Genomic DNA, 22840 nt, shown 5'->3' with positions numbered 1-22840 from the left:
CTCACTCTGATCGTCACCAGCACATCCTCATTGTTTCAGATCAGCCATGCTCACCTCTCAGGTATCACCGACACAATTTGACCTGGCTATATATAGCTCACCTGTAAACCACCTCCATCGTTTCTACCCACGCACAGCTCAGTGAAACCATTCCCACCTTGCAAAAACTGTTCCCAACCAGGACAAAGCTTGATGAAACCCTGCTCCAGCTTTCCACCAGGACACTGGTCTCAATTTTAAAAACATCTATCTGCTGCTCTTGGGAAAACGACCCAATTTTGTCCAACCCCTCTTTATAAGCTCATGCCTTCTGATCTAGGCAGGATCCTGGTGAACTACTTTTGCACTCTCTCTACATTCTTCCTATGATGGGCAAACAGAACTGCACATGACAGCCAGAGAGGGTGGTGAATCCGTGCAATTCATTGCCACGGACTGCTGTGGAGGCCAGGTCACTGGGTATATTTAAACAGCAGGTTGAGGAGCTCTTAATTAGTAAGGGTATGAAAGGTTAGGGTGGTGAGGTGGAGCTATATCTCTACCAAAGGAGATGTAATAAGTCCTGGTTATGCAACCACTGACACCAGGCAGTCAATCTCTGAAGACTATTGATAATGACTGGGGTCACCCATCTTGTAAAGACACTGCCAAGACAGAGGGAGTGGCAAACCACTTCTGTAGAAAAATCTGTCAAGACCATGATCATACGACATGGCACACAGTGATGATGATGATCAAGGGTTAGGGGAGAATGGGGTTGAGGGGGATAATGTCAACCATGATAGGATGGTGGAGTGGGCTCGATGGGCCAAATGGATTAATTCTGCTCCTAATATCCCAAACGTTGTCTGATTTAGGTTTCATACAGCTGCAGCACGACTTCCTGATGCTTTGTACTGAACACTCTGACCAATAAAGGCAAACGTTTTCTCACTTACTTTCAGAGAACTGATGACTTGGAGCCCTGATAATCCAGTGACTCACAGCCCAGCTGTTGGTACAAACCCCACAGACTCTCCGCTTCAGCAGGACCACGAGAGTGGAATGCTTTGGATACGGGGAGCCCGTTCCAAAATGTTACGAGATGTTGGCAGAAACGGGAACGCTGCAGGACCATCACTGAATCGTGGATGAAGGATGGTTGTAGTTGGGAGCTGAATGTCCAAGGTTATACATTATATCGGAGGGATAGGAAGGTAGGCAGAGGGGGCGGTGTAACTCTACTGGTAAAGAATGGAATCAAATCAGTAGACAGATGTGACGTAGGACTGGAAGATGTTGAACCCTTGTGGGTTAAGTTAAAAAACTGCAAGGGTAAAGGGGCGTTGATGGCAGTTATATACAGGCCTCCCAACAGTGGCTGGGAGGTGGACCTCAAAAGGGTTACAATGGGAAATAGAAAAGGCGAGTCAAAAGGGCAATGTTATGGTTGTCATGGGAGATTTTAACATGCAGGTTAATTGGGAAAATCAGGTTGGTAATGGATCTCAGTGTTGGCGCATGGCCAAGTGGTTAAGGCGTTCGCTAGATCGAGCCTTAGCTGAGACAGCGTGTGTGTCCTTGAGCAAGGCACTTAGCCACACATTACTCTGCGACGACACTGGTGCCAAGCTGTATGGGTCCTAGTGCCCTTTCCTTCGACGACATCGGTGGCGTGGAGAGGGGAGACTTGCAGCATGGGCAACTGCAGGTCTTCCATACAACCTTGCCCAGGCTTGCGCCCTGGAAACTTTCCAAGACGCAAATCCATGGTCTCATGAGACTAACGAATGCCTATATATATAATGGATCTCAAGAGAGTGAGTTTGTTGAATGCCTAAGAGATGGCTTTTCAGAACAGTTTGTCATTGAGCCTACTAGGGGATCAGCTATTCTGGATTGGGTGTTACGTAATGAACCGGAGGCAATTAGGGAGCTTAAGGTAAAAGAACCCTTAGGAACCAGTGATCACAATATGGTTGAGTTCAACTTGAAATTTGATAGGGAGAAAGTAAAGTCTAACGTAGCAGTATTACAGTGAAGTAAGGGAAATTACAATGGTATGAGAGAAGAGTTGGCCAAAGCAAATTGGAAGGAGCTGCTGGCAGGGATGACAGCAGAGCAGCAATGGTGTGTGTTTCTGGGGAAAATGAGGAAGGTGCAGGGCAAGTTTATTCCAAAAATGAAGAAATACTCAAATGGTAAAATAGTACAACCGTGGCTGACAAAGGAAGTCAGAGCTATTGTAAAAGCAAAAGAAAGGGCATACAACAAAGCAAAAACTGGTGGGAAGATAGAGGATTGGGAAGTTTTTAAAAATGTTTTAAAATGTAACTGAAAAAAAATCATTAGAAGGGAAAAGATGAAATATGAAAGCAAGCTAGCAATTAATATCAAAGTGTATAGTAAAAGCTTTTCAAGTATGCTAAAAATAAATGAGAATAGATATAGGACTGCTAGAAAATGAGGCTGGAGAAATAATAATGGGACATGGAGATGTCAGATGAACTAAATGTGTATTTTCAAGGAAGAGAAGTGGGTGTAATTAATATTACAAGACAGAAGGTACTTAAAAAGCTGAAAGACCTAAAGGTACATAAGTCACCCGGACCAGAGGAACTGCGCCCGAGGGCTCTGAAAGAGGTAGCATTAGAGTTTGTGGTGGCATTAGAAATGATCCTTCAAAAATCATTGGACTCTGGCATGGTGGCAGAGGACTGGAAAATTGCAAATGTCACTCCACTCTTTAAGAAAGGAGGAAGGCAGCAGAAAGGAAATTATAGACCAGTTAGCCTGACCTCAGTGGTTGGGAAGATTTTGGAGTCAATTGTTAAGGATGAGGTGATGGAGTACTTGGTAACACAGGACAAGATAGGACAAAGTCAGCATGGGAAAATCCTAATGAACCTGTTGGAATCCTTTGAGATTACAAGTAGGATAGATAAAGGGGATGCAGTGGATGTTGTATATTTGGACTTTCAGAAGGCCTTTGACAAGGTGCCACATATGAGGCTGCTTAGCAAGTTAAGAGCCCAAGGTATTACAGGGAAGTTACTAACATGGTTAGAGCACTGGCAGATTGGTAGGAGGCAGCGAGTGGGAATAAAAGGATCCTTGTCTGGTTGGCTGCCAGTGACTAGTGGAGTTCCGCAGGGGTCGGTGTTGGCACCACTTCTTTTTATGCTGTATATAATGAAATAGATGACCTTGTTGCCAAGTTTGCAGATGATATGAAGATTGGTGGAGGGGCAGGTAGTGTTGAGGAAACAGGTAGGATGCATAAGAACTGAGACAGATTAGGAGAATGGGCAAGAAAGTGGCAAATGAAATACAACGTTGGAAAATGCAGGCTCATGCACTTTGGTAGTAGAAATAAACGTGCAGACTATTTTCTAAATGGGGAGAAAATTCAAAAATCTGAGATGTGAGGGGGTCTGGGAGTCCTTGTGCAGAACACCATAAAGGTTAACTTGCAGGTTGAGTCACTGGTGAGGAAGGCAAATGCCTTGTTAGCATTCAAGAGGTCTAGACCACAACAGCAAGGATGTGATGCTGAGGCTTTATAAGGCCCTGATGAGGCCTCACCTTGAGTATTGTGAACAGTTTTGGGCCCCTCATGTTAGAAAAGATGTGCTGGCATTGGAGAGGATCCAGAGGAAGTTCACAAGGATGATTCCAGGAATAAAAGGGTTATCATACGAGGAGTGTTTGATGGCTCTGGGTCTGTACTCACTGGAATTCAGAAGGCTTAGTGGGGGGATCTCATTGAAACCTTTCAAATGTTGAAAGGCCTAGACAGTAGATATGGAAAGGATGTTTCCCATGGTGGGAGATTCTAGGACAAGAGAGCACAGCCTCAGGATAGAGGGGCGCCCTTTCAAAACAGTGATGTGGAGAAATTTCTTTAGCCAAACAGTGGTGAATTTGTGGAATTTGTTGCCACATGCGGCTGTAGAGGTCAGGTTGTTGGGTGTATTTAAGGAAGAGATTGATAGGTTCTTGACTGGACATGGCATCAAAGGTTATGGGGAGAAGGCCAGGAACTGGGGTTGAGGAAGAGAAAAAAGGATCAGCCATGATTGGGCCTAATTCTCCTCCTACATCTTATGGTCTTAGTGTCCTGCAGCTCAGCTGAGACAGAGAGGAGGGAGAACGAGACCTCAAAATACTTCTCCAACCCCATACAGAACACTCTTAGCCTAGCACAGTTCCGGGTCACACCAACCAAGAGGCGCAATCAAGATGAGACTTTTGATCTGTCCTGCTCCGTCTCTTCAGCAGGCCCTGTTCACCTTCTCTCACAACACAAAGCCGCAGCCACTCTGCCCAGCTTCCCACAGAAAAGTCTATCCCTGTCCCATCTTTTCCACGTTTATTGTTCTGCAAACGGCAAGCTCAAACAAACAAGTTTCCAGCAGTTTTCACAAAGTGCAGTGGGTCTTGTCTCAAACCCTTCTCACAGACATTTTTTTAATTAAATCCCCCGCCCCAAGGCCCTGATTCCCTCCCTCCCTGGAGTGTCACTTCAAAGCTTTCCGCTACGATGCTGCCACCTGGGTGAGAGGCTCCTCCAGGTACTGGACAAGGGCTTCGGCCTGCACAGAGACAGAGAGGGGGAAAAATATCAGATGCACCATACTTAATAAAACAAAAGGCTACTCAGCCCATGAAATCCCAGCAGACTCCTGAGTACAGAAACCCCAGTCAGTCTTTCTGCCTGGACCCTCCACATTCCTCGCTCTCACATGCTGTCCAGTTCCCGAATGCTCTGGCTGGTCCAGTGTCCAGCGACAGCGTGTCCAATTGTTAATATTCCAAACTACGTGGGATTCTCCTTACCTCTCGCTCGAGGCTTCGGCTGAAATTGACTCTTCCCTTTGGTCCACACCCCCCCCATCCACAAGACACAGGAATGGGTTTAGGTCATTTGGCTCTCTGGGTCTGCGACTTCATTTGATTCATTTTCCCTCTCATCCCCATTTTCCTGCCTTCTCCCTGTAATCTTTGCTCAGGGGTCCCCAATCTTTCTCGCAGCATGGACCGGTTTAACATTGACGATATTCTTGCAGACCAGCTGACTGGGGGTGGGGGAGGTGTTCAAGTTCAACAGCACGTGACAGGGAATGAGGAAAGGTACAGCTGACTCATATTGTTTCCTCATGGCCACCCGGTAGCACATCTTTGCAGCCTGGTACCGGTCTGTGTCCCGCTGGCTGGGGACCACTGCCCTAGCTAATCAAGAACCTTTGCTTTAAAATATGCCCAATGAATTGGTCTCCACGACTAGAGCCTCTAGTTCTAGTCTCTCTGCAGCTCAGTGGAAAAACCTGTCTGTATTTACCCTATCTGTATACCTCTGTCAAATCTCCCCTCATTCCCCTACACTCCAAGGAATAAAGTCCTAACCTATTCAACTTTCCCTATAAACGTAGTGTCGAGTAACATTTGTAAATTTTCTCTGCACTCTTTCCAAGATTATTGCTAACCTTCCTACGTTTCTTTAGGGTAGAACGGTAGTGTTGGCACAATGCTTTACAGTACAGGCGTCGCAGGTTCAAGTCCCACCACTGTCTGTAAGGAGTTTGTACGTTCTCCCCGTGACCGTGTGGGTTTCCCCCCACAGTCCAAAGACCTACCGGTTGGTAGGTTAATTGTCACTGTAAACTGTCTCGTGATTAGGCTAGGATTAAATAGGGGGATTGCTGGGCAGCATGGCTCCAAGGGCCAGTTCAGTCCTGTATCTCAATGAACAAAAATAAATAAATAAATGTAGGTGACAAGAACTGCTCACAATACCCGAAATCTGAGAGTGATGCGAAAAGGCTGAGATCTGGGCAGGACAAGTGATGGTCAGATGGATCAATTTTATTTGCCAAATACAGTTGCGTGTATTAGGAAATTGCTGTGACGTGTTGGTGCAACATGCAAGAAATATGCAGAATATAGAATTATATAAGAATAAGGTTAGAAGTGCAGATAAAGTGTGCATAAATACCATAATGTATTTACTACGTAACAGCATTATAAAAAGTGGTTCAAAGTGACACACACAATAAATGCTGGAGGAACTCTGCAGGTCAGGCAGCATCTATGAAAACGAACAAACAGTTAACATTTCAGGCCAAGACACTTCGTCAGAATTGGAAAGTAATGGGGAAAACACCACAATAAAAAGGAGAGGGGTGAGGAGGAGGACAAGCTAGAAGGTGAGAGGTGAAACTAGGTGGGTGGGGAAGGTAAAGGGCTGAAGAAGAAATCTCATAGAAGAGTGTAGACCACAGAAGAAAGGGAAGGAGGAGCACCAGGGTGAGGTGATAGGCAGGCGAAGAGAAGGGGTGAGAGGCCAGATTGGGGAATAGAAGAGGGAAGGGGAAAAACAAAAAAAACGAAAAAATTACTGGAAGGAGAAATTGATGTTCATGCCATCAGGTTGGAGGTTACCTAGACAGAATATGAGATGTTGCTCTTCCAACTTGGGAGTGTCAAGGAGACCGTTGTCAGGCATGTCGGAACACAAATGGATAGGGATAAATGGTTGGCCACCAGAAAATTCTGCTTTTGGTGGATGGAGCAGAGGTGCTTGACAAAGCGGTCCTCCAATTTATATTGGGACTCACCAATGTGGAGGAAGCTGCATTGGGAGCACTGGATACGATAAAGGCCCCAGCAGACTCGCAGGTGAAGTGTTGCCTCACCTGGAAGGACTGTTTGGGGCCTTGAATGGAGGTGAGGGAGGAGGTAAATGGCCAGGTGTAGCGTTCTTCTCACTTGTAGGAACATGTGCATGAAGGTTAGTGGGGAGGGACAAATGGACATGGAAATCACGAAGGAGCAATCCCTGTGGAAAGCAGAGAGTGGTGGGGGGGGGGGGAGGAGTAAAGGTATGTTTGGTGGTGGGATCCTTTTGAAGACAGGGGAATTTGTAGAGAATGATGTGTTGAATGTAGGGGCTCACGAGGTGGTAAGTGAGGACAAAAGGAACTCAATTCTCAATCACTGTTAAGGCAATGGGAAGATAGGGTGATTGTAGGTGTCCAGGAAATGGAGGAGATGTGGGCGAGGTCAGCATCAATAGTGGTTTAGAGTTTATAGTGCAGTAACTAAGGAAATAGACAGAGGGGAATGGGGGTTAATTAGAATGGTTGATCAGATTAACTGCCTGAGGAAAGAAACACAAAGCACTGAGGTTATACTCAATGGTTGAACAGTGTACACGTTGAGTATTTTATTTCCGTAACAAGGGACTGGAAAGTGTTTTGCATTTGAAGGGAGCTGGGAGTTATTGTGCAGGTTTGGTCAACAGTTGGGAAGGAAGGGTCACGCTGGCCTGTATCGTGAGCAGACTCATGTCCAAGGTTGGAGATGTCTTGCTGCAAATATATTGGGCTCTGGCAGAACTACACCGGAGGTAGTGTACACAGGTCTGGTCTTCTCATTGCCAAAGGAGATACCTGTGGCAGAGGGAGTGTAGCAAATATTATCCAGAGGGAAACCTGGGGCTCGGGTCAGGGCAGGCAAATCCAAAGGCTAAAACGTCTCAAGCCGAGGGCCTTTAGATTTCAGAGTTCTGACAGCTGCATGCTTTTGCTTTCTTACGTTATGCCGTTGTACTGTCCTTACCGTCTGCCAGGTTTCTGGAACGGCCAAGGAAAGAGGAAAGGAGTCCCGGATTCCTCATGGCCACCCCTCCTCCCACCTGTCACCAATCACTACACCTCTCATCATAACACTCACCTCCTCCCTATCAGGAACCACCACCCCTCCTCCCATCCTAGCCCTCGTGCCACCCGTCACCAACCGCCATCCTTCCCCTACCACCTCTCCTCCTCCCACCCATCACCAACCACTGCCCCTCCCATTACTGATCCCTAGCCTGAACCCCTCCCTCATCACCAACACCCTCAAGCCCCTCCACGCACCTGTCACCAACCACGACCCCTCTCCCATCAATGAACCCCTCTCTACCCGCTCCTGTCACTGACGACCTCTCCTTCAGTTGCCACAAACCAAACCCTCCCCCGGCCCCCGCCTTCACCAAACCCCTCCCTTCCCTGGCTTCCACTCCGTCCTCGTAGCTGACACGTTACCTTGGCCTGCAGCATGCCAAAGCCCACCGTCTCCTTGGCGTACATACACAGCAGAAGGTTGGCCACCCGGGTTATGGCCACCCTGCCTTCCTGCAAGAGAGGAGGTGCCATCAACACACGGTCTGCACTGCCCTTGCACAGTCCCTGACCCGCCAAACCCCCAGCCTGGTCCATCCGGAGACCACAGAATGGAAAATTCCAGGCTGTGCTCCCGGGCTCCTGGACTCCACCTGTCCTCCGATCGTCCTTCCCTGCTGCTCCCCCCTCACCTCCTGGCCTCAGATCGTCCCTCCCTGCCCTTCTACTTCTCCCCCTCACCTCCTGTCCTCATATCATCCTTCCCTGCTGCTCCCCCCTCACCTCCTGTCCTCAGATCGTCCCTCCCTGCCCCGTTCCTTCCTCCTCACCTCCTGTCCTCAGATCGTCCCTCCCTGCCACTCCACCCCTCACCTGTCATATTGTCCTTCCCTGCCACTCCACCCTTCACCTCCTGTCCTCGGATCGTTCCTCCCTGCCCTTCTACTTCTCCCCCTCACCTCCTGTCCTCATATCGTCCTTCCCTGCTGCTCCCCCCTCACCTCCTGTCCTCAGATCGTCCCTCCCTGCCACTCCACCCCTTACCTCCTGTCCTCATATTGTCCTTCCCTGCCACTCCACCTTTCACCTCCTGTCCTCATATTGTCCTTCCCTGCCCTTCTACTCCCCCCCTCACCTCCTGTCCTCAGATCATCCCTCCCTGCCCTGCCACTCCACCTCTCACCTCCTGTCCTCATATCGTCCTTCCCTGCTGCTCCCCCCTCGCCTTCTGTCCTCAGATTGTCCTTCCCTGCTGCTCCCCCCTCACCTTCTGTCCTCAGGTCGTCCCTCCCTGCCCTGATACTCCCTCCTCACCTCCTGTCCTCGGATCGTCCTTCCCTGCCACTCCACCCTTCACCTCCTGTCCTCGGATTGTCCTTCCCTGCCACTCCACCCCTCACCTCCTGTCCTCAGATCATCCCTCCCTGCCCTGCTACTCCCCCCCCCAACACCTCCTGTCCTCGGATTGTCCTTCTCCCCTCACATCCTTCAAACTAGCACTCAGCGCATGGGCTCCTCCCACAGCAAGGCAGAGCTCGCTATTCAGCTGCTGGAGGAATCGCATCTGTGGCCCGTCATGGGGACACGCTGTAATAGAGAACATTGCTAACTACCAACCACGCCCCCCAACCCCATCACCACAGCACCCCGTGACCCCAACGCATTCACAGGGCAGAGAGTGTACGAGGGGGAATGCTCTTGCGGATGATCATCCCAAACATTACATCCAGCCCACACATTCCCAAATGGGCAGGGGAGGGCCACTCAGTCCCTCAACCCGCCCTGTCGTTCAGCAGAGGTGATCCATGATGGCCTCAAATCCTCCGAGCCAGGTCCCAAGAACTCCAATTTCACAATCTTTCAAAACGGCAAATGCAATCTTAGCATTCATTTTGAGAGATCTAGAATACAAAAGCAAGGATGTGATGCTGAGGCTTCACAGGAATTGGTTCAACCACATTTGGAATATTGTGAGCATTTTTGGGCCCCTTATCTAAGAAAGGATGTGCTGGTATTGGAGAGGCTCCAGAGGAGGCTTACAGGAATGACCATGGGTTAATGTGTGAGGAGGGTTTGATGGGTCTGAGCCAATACTCGCTGAGGTTTGTGGTTTGTAAGACCGGGGGGGGCGGGGGAATCTCACGAAACATACCAAACATGAAAGGCCTAGACGGGGTGGACGTGGAGAAGACATTTCCAATAGTCAGAGAATCTAAAGACCAGAGGGGACAGCCCTGAGAGATGAGGAGGAATTCTTTGGGCTCCCTTTAAAACTCCCTTTGTAACACTGTGTGTCCGACAGAGTGATCAGCAGCACTGGGTCTCCCTTTCTCTTCACCATTTACACCTCGGACTTCAACTACTGCACAGAGTCTTGTCATCTTCAGAAGTTTTCAGATGACTCTGCCATAGTTGGATGCATCAGCAAGGGAGATGAGGCTGAGTACAGGGCTACGGTAGGAAACTTTGTCACATGGTGTGAGCAGAATTATCTGCAGCTTAATGTGAAAAAGACTAAGGAGCTGGTGGTAGACCTGAGGAGAGCTAAGGTACCGGTGACCCCTGTTTCCATCCAGGGGGTCAGTGTGGACATGGTGGAGGATTACAAATACCTGGGGATACGAATTGACAATAAACTGGACTGGTCAAAGGACACTGAGGCTGTCTACAAGAAGGGTCAGAGCCGTCTCTATTTCCTGAGGAGACTGAGGTCCTTTAACATCTGCCAGACGATGCTGAGGATGTTCTACGAGTCTGTGGTGGCCAGTGCCATCATGTTTGCTGTTGTGTGCTGGGGCAGCAGGCTGAGGGTAGCAGACACCAACGAATCAACAAACTCATTTGTAAGGCCAGTGATGTTGTGGGGATGGAACTGGACTCTCTCACTGTGGAGTCTGAAAAGAGGATGCTGTCCAAGCTGCATGCCATCTTGGTCAATGTCTCCCATCCACTACATAATGTACTGGTTGGGCACAGGAGTACATTCAGCCAGAGACTCATTCCACCGAGATGCAACACAGAGCGTCATAGGAAGTCATTCCCGCCTGTGGCCATCAAACTTTACAACTCCTCCCTTGGAGGGTCAGACACCCTGAGCCAATAGGCTGCTCCTGGACTTATTTCATAATTTACTGGCATAATTTACATTTTACTATTTAACTATTTATGGTCCTATTACTATTTATTATTTATGGAGCAACTGTAACGAAAACCAATTTTCCCGGGGATTAGTAAAGTATGACTATGACTAGAAAAGGGACGAGGAGGAATTTCATGAGCCAGATGGTGGTGAATTTGCTTTGGAGGCCAAGTCCTAAGTTCCTGGCGTCAGCATCTCCGAGGATCTATCCTGGGCCCATCATATTGATGCAGTCACATTGAAAGCACGCCAGTCGCTCTACATCATCAGGAGTTTCAGACGTACTGAGAGTATTCTGACTGGTCGCACCACCGTCCAGTATGGAGGTGACAACACACAAGTTTATAGACTCTGCCACCTCCATCGTGGGCATAACCCTCCCACCACTGAGGGCATTTTCAAATGCCAATGGCATCCATTACTAAGGACCCTCACCATTCAGGGCATGCCCTCTTCTCACTACAACCATCAGGGAGGAGATACAGAAATCTGAAGACCCACACTCAACATTTTAAGAGAAGCTTCTTCCCTTCCACTGCTAGTTTTCCTAACAGTCCATGAGCAGGTAAACGCTACCTCGCTCTCCCTTTTACTCACAGCTTAGTTTTTAATTATTGTTTTCAATTAATGATAATTTTACAGTGATTGGAGGGAGGTATGGTGGGGGGGTGTCACAGATAGTTTCCTTCTGCCCCCACAGAGAGTGTAGGTGCACGGAACGCACTGCCAGGGGTGGTGGTAGATACAGATACAGTAGGAACATTTAAGAAGCTCTTAAATAGGCAGATAGATGAAAGAGAAATGGCAGGCCACGCGGGTGGGAAGTGTTCGATTGATCTCGGAGTAGCGTGGTACAGCTTCGACCCTGTTCTGTTCTGTGCTGTAGCGTTGTATGTTCTGTGGTGTCTTACAGTAACTTGTTATGTCTGCACTGTACTGTTTCCGCAGAACAACAAATTTCACAACTTAGGTCAGTAACAGTAAGCCTGATTTGATTCTAAATGCTGCTAAGCTGCCGATTTCCTCCAGCTTTGTGTGCGCGTTCCCCTTAGGATCTTGCGTATTTGATTGCAGCCTACAGACCTAAACTTTCCAACCTTGGCTTATGGGACAGCCCTTGCATCCCAGGAGTTAGCCTGTGGACATCTCCTCTGGCACACTATCCCTTCTTGGGGAACAGGGCCAGGGCTGTGCACAGTGGGGGACGGGGCTCCTCATCACTCCCCTGCAGCACCGGAACAGGACATGTCCAAGCCACCCCCACCACAGCCCTGGCAGCCCTCACCATGCAGTCCATCAGGATGAACTTGAGCTTGTCCTCATTGAAAGCCTGGTGCCCGTTCTTGGCGTACGCCGCCCAGATGTTACTGGCGATGGCGGCGGTGACCCGTGCGTCTGTGTCCCCGTAACCAGAGTAGGCGAGGAGGGAGCCCTCATTGTTTAGCAGCCTGAGGTAGGAGGGGGAAGATGGTCAGAGGTTATACTGGGCAGGTACAGTATACTACAGGCTGACAGAAGGACCAGATTCACAACACACCCACCCCTCTCGAGCTGAACATTCTCAAATTCACGTCAGCCCAGCAGGACGACTGTGGCCAAAAGGAGTAAATCGTCCTGGATGGGAACAGGCCCTTCAGCCCATCGAGTCTGTGCTGACCATCGATCATCCACCTATGCTGATCCCATTCCATTCTGCCCACATACTCCCCTCAGATTCTACACAACACACCAGGGAATGCAATTTACAGCAGCCGATTAACCCACATTGTTGATGAATTGGGGGGAAACAGGAGGACTTGGGGGAAAGTCACAGGGATAACCTGGAAACCACACACACACACACACACACACAGAGTCAGGGTCTCTGGAGCCAGGAGGTAACAGCTCATTCCACTGTGCCAAGGGGTCACTCTAATTCTGGAGTGCAAACTTCTAAGAGTGGGACTGCTGGCCTGGGGAGGCTCCTCCGGATGGGATCGGGAATGAATTCTGACCGGAGATGTTCACAGACACTTTGTCCACAGCTAAGGTCTAATCGACTGAGTTTTTAAAGAATTTTCTGTTTTTATCCCAGACACAAGACATTATTCCTCAGATTAACTGAAATTATTCTTCCTCGAGACGACGAGATAAGTCAGTGGTTTTGACAAGGAGGATGGGTGCGAGTGGTGGGAGGGGCAGAGGCCTGCAGATGTGGGTGGCAGGTCTCCAAAACAAAAAGAGCAGGACATATGTGGTAGAAAGTTGCCTAACAGGACAACTTTGGTACAGTTATATAAACTTTCAAAAAGAAATTGGAAACAAATGAAGGTCCCAAGCAAATGAGGGAGAATGCCTGAATCCAATCAGAGAGCTAGTTTGCAAAACTAGTACCGACAGTGGGCTGAATGGCCTGCTGCAATTTCCAAATCTACAGTCTGAGTTGGCAGCAGCCCAACCAAGATTCCCCTTCTAGTCCTATTTGCCCATATTTGGCCCAAACCTTCCCCATCCATATCCTGCTCAACCTTCACACTGTCCTTACACGCCTGGAGAAGAGGGATGCTTATGTGAGAATGCTGTTCTTGGACCACAGTTCAGTATTCAACACCATAAGTCCCTCCAGGCTCGACAAGAAGCTCAGGGAACTTGGCCTTCACCCTGCCTTGTGTAGCTGGATCTCGGACTTCCTGTCAGATCACCAGCAGGTGGTAAGAGTGGGCTCCCTCACCTCTGCCCCTCTGTACAGGTGCCCCTCAGGGCTGTGTCCTAAACCCCCTCCTTTACTCTCTGTATACCTATGACTGTGTGGCCACCCGCAGCTCCAATCTGCTAATTAAATTTGCAGATGACACTACACTGATTGGCCTAATCTCAAATAATAATGAGGCAGCCTACAGAGAGGAAGTCACCACCCTGACACAGTGGTGTCAAGAAAATAACCTCTCCCTCAATGTCACGAAAACAAAAGAGCTGGTTGTGGATTACAGAAGGAATGGAGATGGGCTAACCCCTATTGACATCAGTGGATCTGGGGTTGAGAGGGTGAACAGCTTCACATTCTTCGGCATCCACATCACCGAGGACCTCACGTGGTCTGTACACACCGGCTGTGTGGTGAAAAAGGCACAGCAACACCTCTTTCACCTCAGACAGTTGAGGAAGTTTGGTATGGGGCCCCCAAATCCTAAGAGCTTTCCACAGGGGCACAATTGAGAGCATCCTGACTGGCTGCAGCACTGCCTGGTGTGGGAACTGTACTTCCCTCAATCGCAGGACTCTGCAGAGAGTGGTGCGGACAGCCCAGCGCATCTGTAGATGTGAACTTCCCACTATTCAGGACATTTACAAGGACAGGTGTGTAAAAAGTACCCACAGGATCATTGGGGACTCGAGAAAGTAAGGAGGCATGGGATCCAAGGGGACATTGCTTTGTGGATCCAGAGCTGGCTTGCTCACAGAAGGCAAAGAGTGGTTGTAGACCGGTCATATTCTGCGTGGAGGTCGGTGACCAGCGGAGTGCCTCAGGAATCTGTTCTGGGACCCCTACTCTTTGTGATTTTTATAAATGACCTGGATGAGGAAGTGGAGGGAGGGGTTTGTAAATTTGCTGATGACACAAAGGTTGGGGGTGTTGTGGATAGTGTGGAGGGCAGTCAGAGGCTACAGTGGGACATTGATAGGATGCAAAACTGGGCTGAGAAGAGGCAGATGGAGTTCAACCCAGATAAATGTGAGGTGGTTCATTTTGGTAGGTCAAATACGATGGCAGATTATAGTATTAATGGTAAGACTCTTGGCAGTGTGTTAGGGTCCGAGTCCATAGGACACTCAAAGCTGCTGTGCAGGTTGACTCTGTGGTTAAGAAGGCATACGGTGCATTAGCCTTCATCAATCATGGGACAGAGTTTAGGAGCCGAGAGGTAATGTTGCAGCTATATAGGACCCTGGTCAGACCTCACTTGGAGTACTGTGCTCAGTTCTGGTCGCCTCACTACAGGAAGGATGTGGAGACCATAGAAAGGGTGCAGAGGAGATCTACAAGGATGTTGCCTGGATTAGGGAGCATGCCTTATGAGAAAAGATTGAGTGAACTCGGCCTTTTCTCCTTAGAGTGACGGAGGATGAGAGGTGACCTGATAGAGGTGTATAAGATGATGAGAGGTATTGATCATGTGGATAGTCAGAGGCTTTTTCCCAGGGCTGAGATGGCTAACACGAGAGAGCATAGTTTTAAGGTGCTTGGAATTAGGTACAGAGGGGATGTCAGGGGTAAGTTTTTTTTACGCAGAGTGGCGAGTGTGTGGAATGGGCTGCCGGCGGGGGAGGGGAGGGAACGTCGACTCAGACCACGAGAGGCCTGCATCAGGCATTTTCATGCCTTACAAGGCGCAGATTGGAAGTCTGTGTGGGGGCCACTCCTCACACAGACATTAGAGCAATGTGTGGTTAAGTGCCTTGCTCAAAGACACAAACACGCTGCCACAGCTGAGGCTCAAACTAGTGACCTTCAAATCACTAGACAAATGCCTAACCACTTGGCCACATGCCCAATAGGTATATGGAGCTTAGAAAAATAAGAGGGCTATGGGTAACGCGAGGTAATTTCTAAGGTAAGGACGTGTTCGGCATGGCCTTGTGGGCCGAAGGGCCTGTGGTGCTGTAGGTTTTCTATGTCACCACAATCTATTCCAGCTGCTACCAGCTGGGAAACGGTAGCGCAGCATAAAAGCCAGGACCAACAGGTTCTGGGGCAGCTCCAGGCCATCAGTCTGATTAACTCATACTGATACAATTGTATTTCTATGTTATATTAACTGTCCTGTTGTACATACTACTTATAACAACTTACTATAAATTGCACATTTAGATGGAGACGTAACTTAAAGATTCTTACTATTCATGTATAGAAAGGATGTAAGAAATAAAGACAATTCAATACTTGTCCATATCCCTCTACCCTTTCCTATCCGTGTACCTGTCCATATCCCTCTAAACCTTTCCGTGTACCTGTCCGTATCCCTCTAAACCTTTCCTATCCGTGTACCTGTCCATATCCCTCTAAACCTTTCCGTGTACCTGTCCGTATCCCTCGAAACCTTTCCTATCTGTGTACCTGTCCATATCCCTCTGAACCTTTCCTATCCGTGTACCTGTCCATATCCCTCTAAACCTTTCCTATCCGTGTACCTGTCCACGTGCTTTTTAAACGTTTTTTGATGTTCCTGCCTCAACTACTTCCTCTGCCAGCTCATTTCATATGTGGAACTGTGGTCCACATTTGGTTGTCCCTCAGGTACGCTTAAAACCTCTCCGCACTCATCCTGAAACCGGTACCTTTAAAACAAAGGACAGTACAGTGCACCACAGGCTTTTCAGCCCGCAATATTGTACAGGAATTTTAACCTACTCTCTCCCAGATAGCCCTTCTTTTTCTTTCATCCACGTCTCTTAAATGTTGCCTCTGCTACTCGTGTGCTCCAGGCAAACACCGCTTTGTAAAAATCCGACCTCCACGATACGGTCCTCATTATTGATTTCCTTACCATGGGGGGGGGGGGGGGGGAACGGACCTTCTCTCCTTCCATTCCCCTCCCCTCACTCGCGGGGTCTCCATTTCCCTTCCCTCCCCTCACTGGCTGAGTCTCTATTCCCCTCCCTTCATTCGCAGGGTCTCTAATTCCCTCCCCACCCTTCACTAACAGGGTCTCCATTCCCCTTACTCGTGGTGTCTCCAGTCTCCCTCCACTCCCCTACAGAGGTCTCCTATCCCCCTCCCCTCACTCACAGGGTACCCCTCCCTGTATCGCCCCTCACTCACAGGGTACTCGGCCCCCTCCCTGTATCGCCCCCCACTCACAGGGTACTCTGCCCCCTCCCTGTATCGCCCCTCACTCACAGGGTACCCCTCCCTGTATCACCCCTCACTCACAGGGTACTCTGCCCCCTCCCTGTATCGCCCCCCACTCACAGGGTACTCTGCCCCCTCCCTGTATCGCCCCCCACTCACAGGGTACTCTGCCCCCTCCCTGTATCACCCCTCACTCACAGGGTAACCTGTCCCCTCCCTGTATCGCCCCCCACTCACAGGGTACTCTGCCCCCTCCCTGTATCGCCCCCCACTCACAGGGTACTCTGCCCCCTCCCTGTATTGCCCCTCACTCACAGGGTAACCTGTCCCCTCCCTGTATCGCCCCCCACTCACAGGGTACTCTGCCCCCTCCCTGTATCGCCCCTCACTCACAGGGTACTCTGCCCCCTCCCTGTATCGCCCCTCACTCACAGGGTACTCTGCCCCCTCCCTGTATCGCCCCTCACTCACAGGGTACTCTGCCCCCTCCCTGTATTGCCCCTCACTCACAGGGTACCCCTCCCTGTATTGCCCCTCACTCACAGGGTACTTTGCCCCCTCCCTGTATCGCCCCTCACTCACAGGGTACTCTGCCCCCTCCCTGTATTGCCCCTCACTCACAGGGTACTCTGCCCCCTCCCTGTATTGCCCCTCACTCACAGGGTAACCTGCCCCCTCCCTGTATTGCCCCTCACTCACAGGGTACCCCTCCCTGTATTGCCCCTCACTCACAGGGTACTTTGCCCCCTCCCTGTATCACTCCTCACTCACAGGGTACTCTGCCCCCTCCCTGTATCGCCCCTCACTCACAGGGTAACCTGCCCCCTCCCTGTATTGCCCCTCACTCACAGGGTACCCCTCCCTGTATTGCCCCTCACTCACAGGGTACTTTGCCCCCTCCCTGTATCGCCCCTCACTCACAGGGTACTCTGCCCCCTCCCTGTATTGCCCCTCACTCACAGGGTACTCTGCCCCCTCCCTGTATTGCCCCTCACTCACAGGGTACCCCTCCCTGTATTGCCCCTCAGTCACAGGGTACCCCTCCCTGTATCGCCCCTCACTCACAGGGTACCCCTCCCTGTATCGCCCCTCACTCACAGGGTACCCCTCCCTGTATCGCCCCTCACTCACAGGGTACTCTGCCCCCTCCCTGTATTGCCCCTCACTCACAGGGTACCCCTCCCTGTATTGTCCCTCACTCACAGGGTACCCCTCCCTGTATCGCCCAACACTCACAGGGTACTCTGCCCCCTCCCTGTATCGCCCCTCACTCACAGGGTACCCCTCCCTGTATCGCCCCTCACTCACAGGGTACCCCTCCCTGTATTGCCCCTCACTCACAGGGTACTCTGCCCCCTCCCTGTATTGTCCCTCACTCACAGGGTACCCCTCCCTGTATTGCCCCTCATTCACAGGGTAACCTGCCCCCTCCCTGTATCACTCCTCACTCACAGGGTACCCCTCCCTGTGTTGTCCCTCACTCACAGGGTACCCCTCCCTGTATTGCCCCTCACTCACAGGGTACTCTGCCCCCTCCCTGTATCACCCCTCACTCACAGGGTACCCCTCCCTGTATTGTCCCTCACTCACAGGGTACTCTGCGCCCTCCCTGTATCGCCCCTCACTCACAGGGTACTCTGCCCCCTCCCTGTATCGCCCCCCACTCACAGGGTACTCTGCCCCCTCCCTGTATCGCCCCCCACTCACAGGGTACTCTGCCCCCTCCCTGTATTGCCCCTCACTCACAGGGTACTCTGCTCCCTCCCTGTATCGCCCCCCACTCACAGGGTACCCCTCCCTGTATCGCCCCCCCACTCACAGGGTACTCTGCCCCCTCCCTGTATCGCCCCCCACTCACAGGGTACTCTGCCCCCTCCCTGTATTGCCCCCCACTCACAGGGTAACCTGCCCCCTCCCTGTATCGCCCCCCACTCACAGGGTACCCCTCCCTGTATCGCCCCCCACTCACAGAGTACCCCTCCCTGTATCGCCCCCCACTCACAGGGTACTCTGCCCCCTCCCTGTATCGCCCCCCACTCACAGGGTAACCTGCCCCCTCCCTGTATTGTCCCTCACTCACAGGGTACCCCTCCCTGTATTGCCCCTCACTCACAGGGTAACCCTCCCTGTATTGTCCCTCACTCACAGGGTACCCCTCCCTGTATCGCCCCCCACTCACAGGGTACTCTGCCCCCTCCCTGTATTGCCCCTCACTCACAGGGTACTCTGCTCCCTCCCTGTATCGCCCCCCACTCACAGGGTACTCTGCCCCCTCCCTGTATTGCCCCTCACTCACAGGGTACTCTGCCCCCTCCCTGTATTGCCCCTCACTCACAGGGTACTCTGCCCCCTCCCTGTATTGCCCCTCACTCACAGGGTACTCTGCTCCCTCCCTGTATCGCCCCCCACTCACAGGGTACTCTGCCCCCTCCCTGTATTGCCCCCCACTCACAGGGTAACCTGCCCCCTCCCTGTATCGCCCCTCACTCACAGGGTACTCTGTCCCCTCCCTGTATCGCCCCTCACTCACAGGGTACTCTGCCCCCTCCCTGTATCGCCCCCCACTCACAGGGTAACCTGCCCCCTCCCTGTATCGCCCCCCACTCACAGGGTAACCTGCCCCCTCCCTGTATCGCCCCCCACTCACAGGGTAACCTGCCCCCTCCCTGTATCGCCCCCCACTCAGAGGGTACTCTGCCCCCTCCCTGTATCGCCCCCCACTCACAGGGTACCCCTCCCTGTATCGCCCCCCACTCACAGGGTAACCTGCCCCCTCCCTGTATCGCCCCCCACTCACAGGGTACTCTGCCCCCTCTCTGTATCGCCCCTCACTCACAGGGTACTCTGCCCCCTCCCTGTATCGCCCCCCACTCACAGGGTACTCTGCCCCCTCCCTGTATCGCCCCCCACTCACAGGGTACCCCTCCCTGTATCGCCCCTCACTCACAGGGTACTCTGCCCCCTCCCTGTATCGCCCCTCACTCACAGGGTACTCTGCCCCCTCCCTGTATCGCCCCTCACTCACAGGGTACTCTGCCCCCTCCCTGTATCGCCCCCCACTCACAGGGTACCCCTCCCTGTATCGCCCCCCACTCACAGGGTACTCTGCCCCCTCCCTGTATCGCCCCCCACTCACAGGGTACCCCTCCCTGTATCGCCCCCCACTCACAGGGTACTCTGCCCCCTCCCTGTATCGCCCCCCACTCACAGGGTACTCTGCCCCCTCCCTGTATCGCCCCCCACTCACAGGGTACCCCTCCCTGTATCGCCCCTCACTCACAGGGTACTCTGCCCCCTCCCTGTATCGCCCCCCACTCACAGGGTACCCCTCCCTGTATCGCCCCCCACTCACAGGGTAACCTGCCCCCTCCCTGTATCGCCCCCCACTCACAGGGTACTCTGCCCCCTGTATCGCCCCCCACTCACAGGGTACTCTGCCCCCTCCCTGTATCGCCCCCCACTCACAGGGTACCCCTCCCTGTATCGCCCCCCACTCACAGGGTACTCTGCCCCCTCCCTGTATCGCCCCCCACTCACAGGGTACTCTGCCCCCTGTATCGCCCCCCACTCACAGGGTAACCTGCCCCCTCCCTGTATCGCCCCCCACTCACAGGGTACTCTGCCCCCTCCCTGTATCGCCCCCCACTCACAGGGTACCCCTCCCTGTATCGCCCCCCACTCACAGGGTAACCTGCCCCCTCCCTGTATCGCCCCTCACTCACAGGGTACTCTGCCCCCTCCCTGTATCGCCCCCCACTCACAGGGTACCCCTCCCTGTATCGCCCCTCACTCACAGGGTACTCTGCCCCCTCCCTGTATCGCCCCCCACTCACAGGGTACCCCTCCCTGTATCGCCCCCCACTCACAGGGTAACCTGCCCCCTCCCTGTATCGCCCCCCACTCACAGGGTAACCTGCCCCCTCCCTGTATTGTCCCTCACTCACAGGGTACTCTGCCCCCTCTCTGTATCGCCCCTCACTCACAGGGTACTCTGCCCCCTCCCTGTATCGCCCCTCACTCACAGGGTACCCCTCCCTGTATCGCCCCCCACTCACAGGGTACTCTGCCCCCTCCCTGTATCGCCCCTCACTCACAGGGTAACCTGCCCCCTCCCTGTATCGCCCCCCACTCACAGGGTACTCTGCCCCCTCCCTGTATTGCCCCTCACTCACAGGGTACTCTGTCCCCTCCCTGTATCGCCCCTCACTCACAGGGTAACCTGCCCCCTCCCTGTATCGCCCCTCACTCACAGGGTACTCTGCCCCCTCCCTGTATCGCCCCCCACTCACAGGGTACTCTGCCCCCTCCCTGTATCGCCCCCCACTCACAGGGTACCCCTCCCTGTATCGCCCCCCACTCACAGGGTAACCTGCCCCCTCCCTGTATCGCCCCCCACTCACAGGGTACTCTGCCCCCTCCCTGTATTGCCCCCCACTCACAGGGTACTCTGCCCCCTCCCTGTATCGCCCCCCACTCACAGGGTACCCCTCCCTGTATTGCCCCTCACTCACAGGGTAACCTGTCCCCTCCCTGTATCGCCCCCCACTCACAGGGTACTCTGCCCCCTCCCTGTATCGCCCCCCACTCACAGGGTACTCTGCCCCCTCCCTGTATTGCCCCCCACTCACAGGGTAACCTGCCCCCTCCCTGTATCGCCCCCCACTCACAGGGTACTCTGCCCCCTCCCTGTATCGCCCCCCACTCACAGGGTACTCTGCCCCCTCCCTGTATCGCCCCCCACTCACAGGGTACTCTGCCCCCTCCCTGTATCGCCCCTCACTCACAGGGTACTCTGCCCCCTCCCTGTATTGCCCCCCACTCACAGGGTACTCTGCCCCCTCCCTGTATCGCCCCCCACTCACAGGGTACTCTGCCCCCTGTATCGCCCCCCACTCACAGGGTAACCTGCCCCCTCCCTGTATCGCCCCCCACTCACAGGGTACTCTGCCCCCTCCCTGTATCGCCCCCCACTCACAGGGTACCCCTCCCTGTATCGCCCCCCACTCACAGGGTAACCTGCCCCCTCCCTGTATCGCCCCTCACTCACAGGGTACTCTGCCCCCTCCCTGTATCGCCCCCCACTCACAGGGTACCCCTCCCTGTATCGCCCCTCACTCACAGGGTACTCTGCCCCCTCCCTGTATCGCCCCCCACTCACAGGGTACCCCTCCCTGTATCGCCCCCCACTCACAGGGTAACCTGCCCCCTCCCTGTATCGCCCCCCACTCACAGGGTAACCTGCCCCCTCCCTGTATTGTCCCTCACTCACAGGGTACTCTGCCCCCTCTCTGTATCGCCCCTCACTCACAGGGTACTCTGCCCCCTCCCTGTATCGCCCCTCACTCACAGGGTACCCCTCCCTGTATCGCCCCCCACTCACAGGGTACTCTGCCCCCTCCCTGTATCGCCCCTCACTCACAGGGTAACCTGCCCCCTCCCTGTATCGCCCCCCACTCACAGGGTACTCTGCCCCCTCCCTGTATTGCCCCTCACTCACAGGGTACTCTGTCCCCTCCCTGTATCGCCCCTCACTCACAGGGTAACCTGCCCCCTCCCTGTATCGCCCCTCACTCACAGGGTACTCTGCCCCCTCCCTGTATCGCCCCCCACTCACAGGGTACTCTGCCCCCTCCCTGTATCGCCCCCCACTCACAGGGTACCCCTCCCTGTATCGCCCCCCACTCACAGGGTAACCTGCCCCCTCCCTGTATCGCCCCCCACTCACAGGGTACTCTGCCCCCTCCCTGTATTGCCCCCCACTCACAGGGTACTCTGCCCCCTCCCTGTATCGCCCCCCACTCACAGGGTACCCCTCCCTGTATTGCCCCTCACTCACAGGGTAACCTGTCCCCTCCCTGTATCGCCCCCCACTCACAGGGTACTCTGCCCCCTCCCTGTATCGCCCCCCACTCACAGGGTACTCTGCCCCCTCCCTGTATTGCCCCCCACTCACAGGGTAACCTGCCCCCTCCCTGTATCGCCCCCCACTCACAGGGTACTCTGCCCCCTCCCTGTATCGCCCCCCACTCACAGGGTACTCTGCACACCCGCCGTGTTGGCCTGACTCAGAACCTGGGTCAGAGCTTTCGGCCTCAGCATCCTGCAAGCGACACCCGGACGTGTGACCGGAAGCACCGCCCGCTGAACTCCGGGAAATGTAGTCCACTGTGTGTTGTTTCGGTTTTTATCATTCCGGCTGTACTCCCAATAAAATGACCGTTGCTTGGG

At 53.0% G+C, this 22840-nt stretch overlaps 1 protein-coding gene across 2 annotated transcripts; it reads right to left on the bottom strand.

Moving 5' to 3' along the window:
- Positions 1-4323: 4323 nt before the first annotated feature.
- lamtor2 (late endosomal/lysosomal adaptor, MAPK and MTOR activator 2) lies at positions 4324-22753 on the bottom strand. 2 transcript variants are annotated; one of them, XM_072280964.1, is made up of 4 exons: positions 16172-16262; positions 12068-12230; positions 8067-8156; positions 4324-4574 (listed from the first exon to the last, which is right to left on the bottom strand). In XM_072280964.1, exons 1-4 carry the CDS (start codon positions 16201-16203, stop codon positions 4518-4520), a joined length of 342 nt encoding a protein of 113 aa, XP_072137065.1. In that variant the 5' UTR covers positions 16204-16262; the 3' UTR covers positions 4324-4517. The 2 variants fall into 2 exon arrangements, with proteins under 2 accessions (XP_072137065.1, XP_072137056.1); XM_072280955.1 differs by lacking the exon at positions 16172-16262 and adding an exon at positions 22644-22753 and having other exon boundaries at positions 4326-4574.
- Between the last annotated feature and the right edge of the window lie 87 nt (positions 22754-22840).

Source organism: Mobula birostris, chromosome 2 (assembly GCF_030028105.1).
Source record: "Mobula birostris isolate sMobBir1 chromosome 2, sMobBir1.hap1, whole genome shotgun sequence".
Lineage (NCBI taxonomy): Eukaryota > Metazoa > Chordata > Chondrichthyes > Myliobatiformes > Myliobatidae > Mobula > Mobula birostris.
This window is presented reverse-complemented; position numbering and strand designations above follow the sequence as displayed.